Genomic DNA, 15122 nt, shown 5'->3' with positions numbered 1-15122 from the left:
GCTGCATAAAGTGAAAGTGGAGATTTACAGGACTCGGTCCGTCACTCAATTATGTCCGTCGGGGAACTAGATATTTTAAATGGTTCGGCTCGCAAAAACGGAATTAAAATAAAACAAAATAAAATAAAATAATATCCTGCGCCCAATAATTCGGTACAGGGTCGTGCCGAACCGAAAGTCGCGTACCGAACGGTTCGACACAAATACATGTACCGTTGCGGCCCTATTGGGCACAATACAAAGCAATCATACCTAATAGGAAAATGCCCTTAAACTTTTTTCAACACCTCCAGAGACCTTGGAACCAACCACACTGCTCTTACCACCTCTCAATACAGTTTCATGTAAAGCATATAATTAGTTTTTCAGCCATTTTATGCATCATTTCTGTAGTTTAAAGCTGTATGACTGCAAAGTCTGCTGCTCATGAATTCTGGATGCTAAGATGAAGGGCAAACACATTTCTTGGAGCCTCAGTGGGAGGAGACAGGACATCTGTTCTCGATTTGAAACGGCTTACCTGCGTATTAATCTGTTTGTCCTCATCATAAACCTGGATTATTCGAGACATCTAAAAAGGGGCAATAACATTATAACAAACACAGTGAAGCAGCAGGGGGGAAAAAAGAGTTCACAGCACAAGCAGGTTAGATAATAACAGATCAGAAATCTGTTCATGACCTACTGTGCTCAAGCCAAGAGGTGGGCATAACAAATTTGTTACTGCAGAAATTAACAGCAAGTAAAGTCTGTACTCTTCAGTCCATTTAGTCACATGGGCTACAGGAAACAACAGATTATTTTAGTTAATCTCTGGTTTTTGCGTCTATCTAGTTATATTACCATCTCTATGGTGGTACATACAATCTGCTTTATTTTTTAGACACATTTCCTATTTTACCAAATGTCATTTCTGTCTTTTATGTTTCTTTACCACTTCTGTGTAAATAAATGCATTACTGTATGCGCACACCAAGAGCTGCAAAGGTCGCCGAGGTCGCCCAAGCAGCGCCGGCGTCCAAAATATTTTTTGGCAGCTCAAGTCGCTCATGTCATACATTCGAACGTTCGATTGTGCTTGTCAATTTAAAGGAGCCGCAAAGCAGGTTACTGTCTGGAGCACAGTGCCTTTGCCGGCTGCCCAGCCCCAAAAGCTAGGCTACATGAGTAAAGAAAGTTATATTAGCATGGATGTATTTGTCCCTTGTCTAAAAAATTCTTTCTCAATATCAACTCACCAGGCAAACCAACTACTCGGGACACAGCTTCCAACACTTGCTCCTTTTGATTTCGGTCCCTATATATGAACAGGCTTGAATCATAAAGGACTCGGCGTCCAGCTACAGCAGTGATTAGCTGCTCTCTCATTTTGAAGTAGGAACGAATGTGTGGTAGAAACTAAAATTTCCGAGGATATTCTCTGGGTTCCACACAAGCGATGGACATCTACTTTTTGATTGGTGGCTGGTCATTTGCAGGCAAAATGCGTCATAGCTAATTTGCATAAACTTCATGACTCCCCAACTTTCATCTGACGCTCTGGTCGCCAAAACGCGGACACTTTGCAGCTTTTGCAGCCGTGGTCGCTGGTGCCCATTGAAAATGAATTGAATCGGTTGCCTTTGCAGCTTTTGCAGCTCTTGTGCACGTACAGTTATTTAAGGTTTTGTATGTTAATAGTATGCGTCAACAATGTTGTCTTTACAACTGGTGTAACCACAGAAATGAATTCATCATAGATTATGTAACTGTTTGAAAATAGTTCATTCTTAAAAAAAATATTCTCAGGGAACGCCATAGACTGACTCAATGCGACATCACGCTAACAACAACAATTACTTGCAGGTAGACAACTGGCAATTGATTTAAATTGTGCAGATATGTGAAATTTGTTTATTTCTGTTGTCATTTTCAGCCATAATTGTCACTTTAAAAAATATATAAACACGGTAGCACGAAAACTAAGCAATGTACTGCTATGGACAGGAGCCACAGCAAAACGTATTTAGGCCACCTAAAAAAATCAGTTGGAGTATACGCTATATTTGGAATTTTTCACCACTTGACCTTACACACTAACTAACTGATCAAGACAGCAACAGACCGTCAACTCCTGTGCTCTGCAAAATGACTGTTTATGTTAACGGAGTCTTGTGGCTTTGAGATAACAGCTTCAGTTTCTATCCGGAAGTTACTGTAAACAAACATTGTGATTTGGTCTATTAACATCGTCAAAGACTTTAATTAACCAGTGCTTTACGTACTGCTGCTCTCCAAAGCACTCCATTATAACTTCTGATAGCCTTTGAAAAATGTCATTTTCCTTTTTTTCCTGTTCCTTTAAGTCTATGAGTAGGTTTATAGGCAGATTTTTTCTTGAAATTGTTTTTCCTGAGCATTTAACAGGACAGCCATACTTAGTTAATATTCTGTATTTTGTTGATAATAGCTCATCAGAGTATTTTTTTAATGACCATACGTAGAATTATTAGATTTTTCTTGTGTCTATGCTATGTGTACATAGGTTCTCATTAAAAAATGACCGACCAACGCTGAGTAATTGCACAACAGGCAACAACAACAGACCAATAGCTGCTCCACAGACAGTTTTTCTGCCTTCAGAAAGATGTAACACTGAAACAAGCTTCAATCTATCTTGAAAATATAGTCCTTTATTTGTGTTGCCATGAATGGTGCCCTATGTTACCTAAATAGTCACATAAGTAATTACGCACTAATTAATGACTTACAAATTATTTTAATCTAATTACATTACAGTAATGACGTCCTTCTGCTGAAATGTCTCCCTCTATAAAAGTCATGCAAACTAAAATGACACAAGATGTATCGAGCATTACCAACATCCACTTCAAGTGACGACCCTGCTTGCTGTTAATTTTGGTTGCATAATAACAAATGTATGGTGAGGTTGTCCTGCAGCTCACAGCCTTAAAATTCAACATTAGTCAAATGAAGTGATGTCTCAGGGTAATCTGAGATGTCACCTTGTTCACTTCTTGATAAAACAGAAGCTAACTCATGTGGTTGGAAGTTGGAATAGATGATCAAACACAGTATGCTTCACAGTAGACCCCTCTAGGTGACATATCAAGCAAGACTGGGTCTTTTTTTTTAACACACAGAGGGTACAGGGAAGCATAAGCTGACACCCACTACAGAAAATCAAACAAAATAAATACATCCAACATACAGTGAAATTAACAAGTCCCCCATAGAAGAATATGAAAGTGACCACAGTGACCCATAAAAAAACCAAACAGACGGTGTTAACAGGATTCAGACAGTCCTCCTGCAGTCAGTGTAAAGAGAACACAGTGACACCTCTATACTACGTCCTCCAACAGCCAGTGTTAGTAGGGGTACAAAACTGTACACACATTGCAGGCCATTAGCACCCCTTCACACTTCCTTTTCCAATGTCACCTGTGTCTTCACATAAGGTTAGACCAATATATTGAGGGGATCCATATTACCTAACACTGACAAATAAATTGTTTTATGTTTTCATTTCATTGTTCACTTATGTTTTTGCTAAAGAATTATTCCTTTAAAAGGCCTACCGCATTAGCCCAAAACTTTTTGTAAATGAAAGTGGTCAAATGATTTAATCTAAGCTATTTAATTAGCTGATGGCAATTTAAAATTCAACTCATATCAGTCTAACCCTTCTCTGCATGCGCACACCCACGCACACACACACACACACACACACACACACACACACACACACACACACACACACAAGCAGATGCCATTCCACAAAGCAAAGCTATGACTCATGCTGCTCACCTCATTGTACTCTGCACAGTTTTTGAAGACCAGGCGCATATCAGACACAAACTCCTGGACAGACTGGTAGTACTGGGAGCTTCGTAACTGCAGCCTCTTCTTCACCTTCTTCAGATCCATCGGCTGCTTGATGATCTTGTAGTAGTTCGGCACCTTGTTGGAAAAAAAAAATCTGGGTCAGACAACATATTGAACTACTTCAGAGCATATCAAAGAGTTTTTATTTGCCTTGAACATGAGAGCCAGAGGACAACGTGGTTTGCAGTTTGGCAAAAACAACAGAAACACAGAAATCAGAGCAACTCTAAAGTTAGTGGAGCTGAGGTTTAGGTTTGGATAATAAGTATAACTTTTTTGTGCTTTAGGGGTTGGTTTGGTTTTCTTGACAAAAGGTGGTGTTACCTAGTAGTAGAATTGATGATATAACATTATTATATTATTATTATTACTAATAAGCTATTAACCACAGAACAAAAAATGGTACATTTAAGTATGCAATACAATAAAACAAACAAACAAAAAAATACCAGCACACAAAACACAAAAAGGAGTTTTCAGTGCATTTCAAAACTGTCCTAGTTTGTAAAATGGGTAAAAAAGTATCTTGGAATTTTAACCAAAAGTTACAGGTTTCTGGTTAACATTGGAGCATTTATTTTTTGCTTTGTAATTCCATGTGGAAACAATGTCTACTTCAAACATCTCAATTACTGTTTAATCTGTTTGAACAGAACAACAATAAGGATTAGCATATGTGGTTAAAAAAAACAAAACATGTCTGCCACTAGGGATGTTCCTAATGACTAATTTCCCCGTGGACTAGTCTAAAGGAAGACGACACTCACAAAACATTCAGAACTGAGCATAATTGATTCTGTAAGGTTAATAAACATTGTCCCAATTAATATTGCGTGTATAAGAACCCATGTGAAATCGTTAATCACATTTTTCACAAACCATATCATGCTGCTGAAATATGTGGCACTTTGCGCCATGGGTTATGGACATCAAACATTTTACTATGAAACGTGACAACAATTAATTAAATTAAAGTTGCCAAATAACATTTAACATCCCAGATCATCCCTATTCAAAAACATATTCACTCACACAGTAACTCTCATGTATGAGCAGAGCTGCAAATTGATACAAACACACACCACATACATCCAGGCTTGTCTAGATCTCTTGTGCACCCAAATGCACCTCTCTGGTTCAGCCTAGCAAGAAGACATCCAGTGTGTGTGTGAAGGGAGAGGGAGAACCATTGATGATCAAAGTAACTGCTCATATTGTATGTAGATCTAAATTCAACCCATTTTCCTCTGGGTATCTTTATCTAAGTTTTTTTTTTTTTTTTTTTTTCTCCCAAAGATATTTTTTAGGGCATTTTGCCTTTAATAGACAGGACAGGTTAGTTTGAAAGGGAGAGAGAGAGGGGGGATGACGCGCAGCAAACGGCCACAGGCTAGACTCAAACCTGGGCCGCTGCGGCAACAGCCTTGTACATGGGGCGCCTGCTCCACCCACTAAGCCACCGACGCCCCAGGCATCTTAATAAGTTTAACAGGCTAGTAATTCTGGCATCAACTAGCAAAGGTAGCAATGTTTAATGGTCTAGTCGACTCATCGTGCAAATCCCTATTTGCCACTACTGAGGAAAGAAGGAAGGAACAGGACAGAAGGTATATGATCTGAGCCTGTGTGCATGCCTGCGTCTGTGTGTGTGTGTAAGTCATGTGCAGCTACTTACAGAGCTAGGAACAGGTTCCCTGAAGCCCACGCTGAGCTCATGACAGAAAATGTGCAGCAGGAGGCGTTCACATTTCTGCAAAGAGAGGAAGAGACAGTATTAGCTGCCTTGTGCTAATCATATAGAGGCCTTTAAGGGTGTGGGGTGGCTGTACTGACCCTTTGGTCCTCAGGACTCAGGCCCTGCACTCCTTTGAATTTCTTGCTGTCGTCACAGTACTCTATTTCTGGGGTGGTTAGACTCCGGCAAAACGTGCAGAGAAAGTCCCCCCTGAGACACAAAAATAACACAAAGGACATTATGTTAACATTACCTTTCATCTGCATGGACAAATAACAGCAGTCAGAGCCAAATGTTTAGAGAAGATCCAGAACATTCAGAATAATATGGAGTGGTGTACTCGAACATTAGGTCTGGACTGACAAATCTGCAACAGCATTAAAATTCTTATCAAAATACACCACCAAAGAAATCACCTGTACTGATCACTTACGTTGGGAAGATTCTTATGGTGGGTACATGGCATTTCATGTGGAACACTTTGGGGCAGTGGTCACAGCACAGCAGGTCCCCACCGTTGATACAAACAGCACACCAGTCTTCATTAGGGTCGTCTTCTTTCCCAAGAGAATTGCCTGTTCCATCTGAAGCCCTGCCCTCTTTGGTCTCTGCCCCCTTGCCTAAGTTTCCATTAGTGAGCGGAGCGCCTGCCGTGCTGCTGTTGGCAGATGATAACGAGGTAGTGGAGGTCGTAGTGGAAGAGGAAGTGGCTGCACTGGAGCCATTTAGTCCAGAACAAGGCGTCTCAGATTGGGGTTCTGTTTTGATGCGCTCCCCTAAAGCCTTGAGAGCATCTTGGCCAGCAGATACGACTCCCATCACAGGAAGGGGGCTGTTCTCTGGACTGCTCATCTGGGGATACAACACACACAAAAAAAATTAGATCATTTTAAAACAGTATGATAATCTTCTGAAAGATTGTATTAATTGAACACATCTTACAATGCTGTCTCTAAGTAGTATGGAGATGCAGAAGTGATGTCAAAAAATAAATGACATGAAGCAAGGTTCAGTGTTTTTCCCCATCTGCATAGGGGGCAGAGCCACTGCTAAATGATTAGCTCTGCCGCTACATAAAAATCTCCCCATTCACTATTAGCTTGCTCCTACGAGCTAGGATTATAAATCGGACACCCCCAGGTATGGGTGGTCCAATTGTTATTGGCTGATATTCATTCTAAATTGTTTGAAGGCCGTTCAGAAGACGTAAAACCCGCAAGACTGTTTCTCTATGCGCTACTAAAAAAGCTTCACTGGCCTTAAATTTCTGTCAAACTGTATCTTACACAGAACATTTATTGTTACATTCATGGTTCACTGCTAACCTGACATCCAGCTCATCTGCCTGTCCTGAGTGCAAACCCACTGTCTCTCTCTCCTGGCTCTCCACACACACACACCGTACTGAAGAGTTCTGCAAAGGCTGCGATACACTCAGCTGTTTCTTGAGAGTGTTTACATTTAGCTTTGATTTGTCGTGATAGTGCCCACACACATGGCATCTTTATGTATACTAGCTCTTCCTCGTGTGCATGTCACCAGGATTTGAGTTGCTTTGTCTGTGACTGAAAACGCAGGGTTGATTAGGGGAGACCAGGGGCTATTGTCACAATCTAAAATAAAATTCACGCACTTCAGGAAAAAAACCTAGGACAAACAATTCAATTTATTTCTTCACTTTTCTTTTTCCTCAGCCCTAGTACATGGACTATCTTTTAACCATCTCCCATTTTGTCTATACTGTGTTCCCATTTTCCATCTTCCCAATTGTCTGTTATTTACAATACAAAGCACATAAGGCAAAGATTGATGGACTCTGAAATCATCATGCATGTCATAAGCCCTGTTTCCACCTAGCAGTAAGTTACGGTACAGTTCCGTTTTCACTGCGAAAAGTTGTGGATGGTACCAATGGAACCGTTCCTAAACGTTGCCATTTTTGGTCCCCCCTCTGTTAGGCTACCTAGCACACAGATCTGGTACTAAAAGGTGGAGCTGTGAACACTGCAGTATGATTGTCAGTAGAGGACGGTCACTCTGCTCAGGGCTGAGCTGTGGCTGGTTTTGAGGCAGAAGCTACAGTTCATATCGTGGACAGTTTAATTAGTAGACTGTAACTATAAAATATAAGTATGTTTTGCTGCCTCTTGTAGCAGCCGGAGTTAGAGTGAATAACTTGATTCACCGGGCCGACTGCTGGGATTTTTAAGGTGGAACGTTACCTTGTAATGTTACTCAATGCATGAGCTGATGACGTGACTCAATCAACACACCTTAAATATTCCACATGACAACTTTGACCATCACTTAAGTTTTTATAAGACATACACTTTTGGTAATGAGTGGATCTTCAAGCGTTTATATGTATTAATTTCGGCCAGGTTATGTAAACTGCAAATATTCTAATCCTAACTCGGAGGGAAAAAAAAAAGGGCCGCGTAGTGTCGAGCTACAGCAACACTAAACCCCTGTGCTTGCCTGTGATGGACTAAATGCACAAACCCACTATTTTTAAATATCCCATGGAGAGAGACTCTCACTGCACCCTGTTTAATTTTGTTCTGAAAATGTCAGCGTGCAGCATCGTTCCGTGGACAATAAACAAGGCGCAGACTTCCATCTGTGTCACCGGTAATGAGGAAATACAGTGAGTGCTGGATGGAGCAGTGAGTGACAACAACCCCAAACACTTTAGGCCCGTTTCCACCGCAGGAACTTCGGGGTAATTTTACGGGGCCGGGGCCGTTGGTGCGTGTCTCCACCGCAGGAACCACCCCCGAAGGACAGAGTTCCGGAACTTTTACAGGGGCTAAACAAGTCCCTGCCTCAGAGTAGGTACTCAGAACGGCCCCGAGAAACTCTTGGCTGGGCTTTGGGCATTACTTGGTGCTGATTGGATATACTCAAGGCGGGATGTGATGTTTTGTAAATAACAACATGGTTATCGTAGATTAGCTGGGCTAACCGTTAGCTGTTAGCGGTGTCTGTAACAACTCAATAAAGGGTCCGTGAAAAATTTTTTTTTTCCCAGCGGATATTTTTTCACGGACCATGACTCAGTGGAGACACAGCGGTTGAGAGGGCAGAGTGAGAGGACGTTCCTGTAGTAGTTCCTGCCCCCCAAACAGTACCAGGAACTTCTTCAGTGGAAACGGGCCTATTTAAGGGTACTGTTTGCAGTGAAAATGCTAGGGTCTAGATACCAGGTCTGAAGGGTTACTTTCGGTCAAAGGTACCATACCAAAAGTGTTTGGTGGAAACCGGGCTATACATGGTGCAGAGTGATGTGGCTGAAAATGTTATCACAACAAAAATTCAATATTACCCGAAAGAAAGATTCTCTGTTTCTGGCCTATTAAGCCAGTGTTACCAGTTATCTGACATATATATTTTTTGAATATATAAAGTATTCATACCATGCAGGCACTCCTTCCAGCATCTGCGCCCCGCTCAGTCTTCAGAGAAGAAGCTGGACAGCTATAGCTGTCATCTGTACCAGGTTCCTGCTTCACCCTCACCTGCTCCACCGCAGTACTACTTCCTGGTCCCGCCCTCCCTGCAGAGCTACAGCTTAAACACACAAAAATAATCCATGCAGAAACATTAATGTAATTGTTTAAACATAAACATCATCAAACCAAATAACTACTAATTATGACTCTAATCATTAACTGAACTGAGATTGCACAGGGATCGTAACTGTTATGACTTCAGTCTCGATGTTGGGCACTGTACACTTGCATAGTGTGTTTGTTTCATTTTGGTCATCAGAATTTAACAAAGTAAAGCAAGGAAATCTAAACTGACACATTTTGAAAGGGGTCTGGAAATTTCTCGTTTGACAAAGACAAGCACTGGGGTTACTGTTATGCAACTAATATTTCTTTCTCAAGGTTAGGTAAAGATTGCAGTTAACTAATAAAATGCTGATTTCTAGTATGAGACAAGATGTTTCACACTTCCACATCTAACTTCTGTCACTGACAGCAGCTGATTTTCAAGCATCTGATTTAAGCCATGGATGTATAAGGAGAATTGGATAAGCATTGGAGATGGGCCCCGTTCATTACTATGAAAGTTGCTCTGGTGCACATGAAGCAAAAACATTCAACTTCCGAGTATAAAATAAGTCAGCTCTTCTGCATCCATAAGGACACTAGTGTTTCCTTTAACCTTGCTTCCCAGATGCCGGTCTGAGGCTCGCTCACATTTAAAACAGTTCAGAATAACTCTGGATTTGGCCGTTAGTGAATTTTACAACATTTTGGACATAATGATTTAAATAAAAATTTATTTGTTTGTACTGGTAAGTTGATGCACCTAAAAAAAATATCCGCTGACTTACAGACATCTTTTTCATAACATAAATCTATGTGAAAAGGCATTTTCAGGCCCCTGTTCCTTAAGGTGCAGCACAGACAGGGTCATGTGGCATGACCTCATCACCATCCTGCTGTTAGAAAGTCAGCTCCTGCCAGTTCTGAGTGTCTACAGCTTGAGCAAGTCCCATCTGAGCCGATCATTATTAACATTTGTTAACTCCACTCATGATACTCTGACCAATCAATTCCAATTCATTGCATCACTAAACTTGGACTCATATTTTTCTTAATATTTTCTAGAAATACTTTCCTATTTTCTCACCTGCCTCTGCTGCCTGTGCTGGACGTGCTAGAAGGTCGTGCTGGCGTATGGGCATTCGACAGACCTTTGGATAGACATGAGATGGAAAACATGGAAACAGGTGATGATGAAGCAGCAGTGATCATTTTATATTGTGCACATACATGAAAGTTCCATTTCATTCCTCAAGGGACATAATGTACACATATCTAGAAAAGAGATGCAGGATATAATGAAGGGGTGGGCATCATTTCCAATATCTTACACTATATATTTTTTTACCATGGTAATGACACATTGTGATAGGGTATTTTTCTGAAGATTAAATTTCAATGGCATAAACATTTTTTATTTTTTTTTTATTTTTGTTAATCTAGTGTATTTCATACAAGTAAAAAGTCACATTTAATTATTTGGCAGCTTTTTACAATTATGACCAATGGCTGCTCTTTGTGACATTGGGCCCTACCACTGAATCCTTAAGGGCCTGATGTTATCATGAATGTGATTACAACGGCTTTAAAGGCAGGAAATAAAGCATTTAAAAAAACTCAAGCTCTGTAAGATGTGACTGTGAATCCATGTCCCTGAACGTGTGGTTACCTGAAGATCCAGGAGAGTGTGTGGACAGTCCAGGTGAGGCATTGATGTCCACTGACCCGAGGTGATGCTGCGTGCTAGCTGAGATGTAGCGGGACAGGAGGTGTCCAAGGTTGCTGGAACCTGCATCCTCCAGCTTGAAAAGTACAGTGGTAGGGAAAAAATAAATGGAGAATCAAGTTATTAAAGAGGTCAAAGGACATGGAAATTTTGTGTTCAATTTGTCTACACATGCACCACATCACATTTTATAGTTGTGCCTCTCTATACCTTTTCCAGTGAATGGCACATTTTACATATTAATAAATTCAAATATTTGCATATTTCCTATCATTTTCTCATTGTAATTATAATAGTTCAAAATGAAAATGAAAAAAATAATGTAAATACTTTAAATAATTTTCCCAGTATACATAAACATTTGTTTCTTCATTGAGAGAACTGTTAGTAAAACATTTCCAACTTTCATGTTATTTTTCAAATTATTTTACAGACAGAAATCTATAAGTGGCAGGTGAATAACAAGAAAATGTTACAAATTCTACATTGTTAGAAAGTGCGCACCTGAATGGGCGGGATCTCAGGTAGGCAGGGCAGGTTCTCAGGATTGGTGACAGAGGGGATGAGCTCGATGGGGCCTATGATGGGGCTGGCAGGGCCGCGATGAGCGTGGGCCCCGGCCATACTGGCACTGGTGGGACTTGTGGGGTTTGCATTATGGAGGGATGCCACCGGGAAAGGGCCTGCATGCCCTGGGTTGGAATGCTGCACAGAAAAAGAGAGATAGGGATTGAGGAAAAGAGGGCCGTGGGAAGGAGGGAAGGAAGGACAACGACAGGAAGAAAAAGAGTAAAAGAAAGGGAAGAAAGAAAGGACGACAGGAACCATTCACTGACTTTCAGTCCAAAAAAAAATTTGTAAAAACAATATGGTTGCATGATCATGCATTTGGGTGACAACACATGCTGCACAAGACACACAAACGACAAAGTAGGAAAAAGGTGCCAAACCCCTGATTGTAGTAAGAAACGAAACCTTTGGTGGCTCATCTCAGATTCAATAGACATCTGGACACAAAGAAAAAGGGGCTGGATGTAGTGGAGGTTCTTACCTAGTCTTACATGCAGGCAGTAAATGTACATTTTCATACTGTACATGTTATGTGATTTCACCAAATCATCAGCATTTCATTTATAGATACAGTGGTAACGCAGTGCAAAAGCAGGACTACACGAGGACACAGTACATTTGCGCCCTTCTACGAAAACGCATGCAAAACACTTTTTATTTGAAATCTAACTCTGTTTTAATTGGTTGATCTGCACCTTGGATTTGAAAGTTCAGGTATGCCAGGATTCAAATGAAATAATTTGATTAAATTTAAATTTAATTTGCATGCACAAAATCTTTCATTTCCATTTTTGAATATGCACCATTAATCTGAAAATTCCACTTTGAAATAGTTTTCATTGCACTGCCAAGTATGACCCTGCCAAAATTATAAACGGACCATGCTTTTTAATTTTCAAATTAGACCATATGCTACTTATTTTACATTACACGTTACTTATTTTACATTGTGTGTTATTTATTGTCTTGGTGTTTGTCACACAACAATCTTGTTGCATAAATGTTAGTTTGCCATGCAAACGCTATCTGTACTTGTCTGCACCTCAGAAGTAGGCCCCACATTTCCGCTGTATACCTAGCATCCTTTTGTTCCTGTGCAATGCAGTTAAGGCTTTCTATTCTATTCTATTCTAAAAGGGTTCCGTGTGGAGGTTTAAACCTCTCGTAGCACTATGGAGCCGTTTTGCTATGTCTGGGTCCCTGTTTTGTTTCTTGTGCATACATGTAGGTGATGCAATACACAGTCCTACCAATGGTGTCACACTATTCCACTGATCAACAGGTGGAGGTAACACACTAAGATACACCACAATACACCACAAAGATAGGGAAGAGAGAAAGACTGCAAGCTAGTAAACACGGACGAAAACAATGCTAGATTGAAAATACTTCAGAAATCGGCTTTGCAAATGTTTTATGAGGAAGGAACATTTCATCCGATACATTTGTTAGAGCTTAAGGATACACACAATGACTTTCTGCGAGTAACACTGAAAGTAGGAATATTCACGGTTACCAGTTATTGCTTAACTGCCTAGAAGATTTTTGACTGGTTACAAATGTTGGTCTGTAGATTAATTTTGTTACTCTTCAGTTAAGTAGACGTACTAGCACTAATAAGCTAAAAAGGTATTTATGCTTTACTGGTTAGCTAGCCTTGACTGCTCTGCACTGTGCACCACCCAGGTGGCACGCATCTAGTTGCCAAAGGGGTATTTTGATTGAAAATGAAACTGCTAACTCACTGGGGCTTCTTAGGGGGAGACCACAGGGTGGCCACCATGTTTCTGCAGCGACATGTTGTGTTAGAATCTTAGCACAGACACAGCAGTTTGCATTTGTTTTGATTTTAAAGCAGCATTCTCCCAGGTTTGTTTTGTGGAACCTGTGTGGTTACCCATCAATACTAGCAGATTAGAATAATAGCCTTTTTCCACTGCAGGAACTTCACAAAATGTAATGTAATGTGTAGCCACTTTTTGCAGGCTTCAGTTTTGTTTCTACAATTATCTATCTGCTTTAGGAACGAGTTTCTGGAACTACATTTCAGCACTGCTCAGGTGATGATACTGTATGCATGTTCGACATACTTTTAGGGATGGCCAGCAATACTGTCTATCATGACTGAACAAGCAGATGTGTCATTACATCACCACAGGGGTGACTACAGCTAACAGCATGCCAAGTATCTGGCAGAAATGGAGGTAAAAGTGATTTAACACATTGGACGCTGTTGTGGGCCACCAACCAACTTCTGCCTGCCCTACTCCTGAGAGAAATATCTGGTTCTCCAGCTGCTAAGTGCTTATCAGTGTTCACCAGCTAGTCTCTAACTGTGTCTGTCTGCTGTTTAGTGTTGAGCAGGTAGTGTACAGTGAGTTTCCAGAACTTTTTTGCTGTAAGCAGCTGCCTGGTGCAGTTGCAAATGGTGGTATAAGAGTGAAACAATAAGCTGAAACTTGCCACAGTGCTCCGTAAAGCCAAGGGGAGCTGTAGATTTGGGTGATAAATCTTGGTAGGTTCATTACTACACCTGCATGATACACTGTTATTTGATATACTGACATTATACAAATATCCATGACAGCTGCTTTAAGTTCCTGTAGCAGAAAAGGACTTTAACTTGCTGGAATGGACCAGTCAGAGGACACCATTACCCTGCTTAGGTTTCTGGCCAAGGTTGAGCTATATCTGCTAAGGTAAAAGAGGTTTGAGCCAAAAAAAATTAAGGTATAGTAGTCTGGTTTCAGGTTTGGCTTGTTCCCTTCTGTATCAGTCAATGCTTTCTTTGGGCTTGTATGTGTCTGGCTGAATGAACTTATTGAATAAATTTAATATGGTGATTAACAATGCATTTTCAAACATAATTTATGTTTTTACTTTGATCAAATGATTCTATTTTAATATTAGCAGCTCTGAACTGAATACTCGATAAAGTTAAGATGGATATTAGTGCTACCAGCCTTGTTTTTAACCATAAACATTTAAAGATTTCACAAATAGTCAGCCATCAAAATCAGCCTAACTTAAGATTCTGTCTAAAAAGTATTGGCTGACTGATACTGGACTGTTTAATATTGATACCAATTTTTACCAGTAGTTATTTGAGTTATTTAAATACCCAGATAGCAACAACTGAGCAATAGGTTTGTATCACTTAACTTTCACTTAACCACTTAAACTCAGATCATAAACAACCATTTTTATGAGAATCCCTTAAAAGTCAGTTATTTATACAATTGTGATCAATATTTGTACAGTAAATACGTATAAAGTATATGAGTGGGACATTTGACAAAATAAACCTGTCAGTGCTCTCTGGTGGACAAACTACATACTCAATAATGACCTCATTCTAAACACAATCCAACGAATAAAAACCACAATCATACCCACAAACAAGAAAAATGAGATATGCAGTGGTGTGAAAAAGTGTTTGCCCCCTTCCTGATTTCTTACTTTTTTCCATGTTTTCCCCACTTAAATGTTTCAGATCATCAAACAAATTTAAACATTAGTCAAAGATAACACAAGTAAACACAAAATGCAGTTTTTAAATGAAGGGTTTTATTAATGAGGAAGAAAAAAATCCAAAGCTACATGGCCCTGTGTGAAAAAGTGTTTGCCCCCTAAACCTAATAACTGG

General features: G+C 40.2%; 1 protein-coding gene across 4 annotated transcripts in view; it reads right to left on the bottom strand.

Annotated features, from left to right (window-relative positions):
* trim33 (tripartite motif containing 33) overlaps positions 1-15122 on the bottom strand; it is a 38083-nt gene that overhangs the window by 4704 nt on the left and 18257 nt on the right. Inside the window, exons 11-20 of one of the 4 annotated variants that reach the window (XM_050065874.1) lie at positions 11857-11913; positions 11411-11611; positions 10850-10982; positions 10268-10331; positions 9040-9193; positions 6057-6475; positions 5722-5833; positions 5564-5638; positions 3811-3963; positions 521-571 (exon numbers count right to left, since the gene is read on the bottom strand). In XM_050065874.1, coding sequence (XP_049921831.1) covers positions 521-571; positions 3811-3963; positions 5564-5638; positions 5722-5833; positions 6057-6475; positions 9040-9193; positions 10268-10331; positions 10850-10982; positions 11411-11611; positions 11857-11913 — 1419 coding nt within the window. The remainder of the gene's footprint in view (positions 1-520; positions 572-3810; positions 3964-5563; positions 5639-5721; positions 5834-6056; positions 6476-9039; positions 9194-10267; positions 10332-10849; positions 10983-11410; positions 11612-11856; positions 11914-15122) is intronic. The other 3 variants (XM_050065876.1, XM_050065875.1, XM_050065877.1) reach the window with 3 other exon arrangements.

The sequence above is a fragment of the Epinephelus moara genome, chromosome 16 (assembly GCF_006386435.1).
Source record: "Epinephelus moara isolate mb chromosome 16, YSFRI_EMoa_1.0, whole genome shotgun sequence".
NCBI classification, from domain to species: Eukaryota; Metazoa; Chordata; class Actinopteri; order Perciformes; family Serranidae; genus Epinephelus; species Epinephelus moara.
The sequence above is the reverse complement of the archived record's forward strand: the minus strand, read 5'-3'. Positions and strand labels throughout refer to the sequence as shown.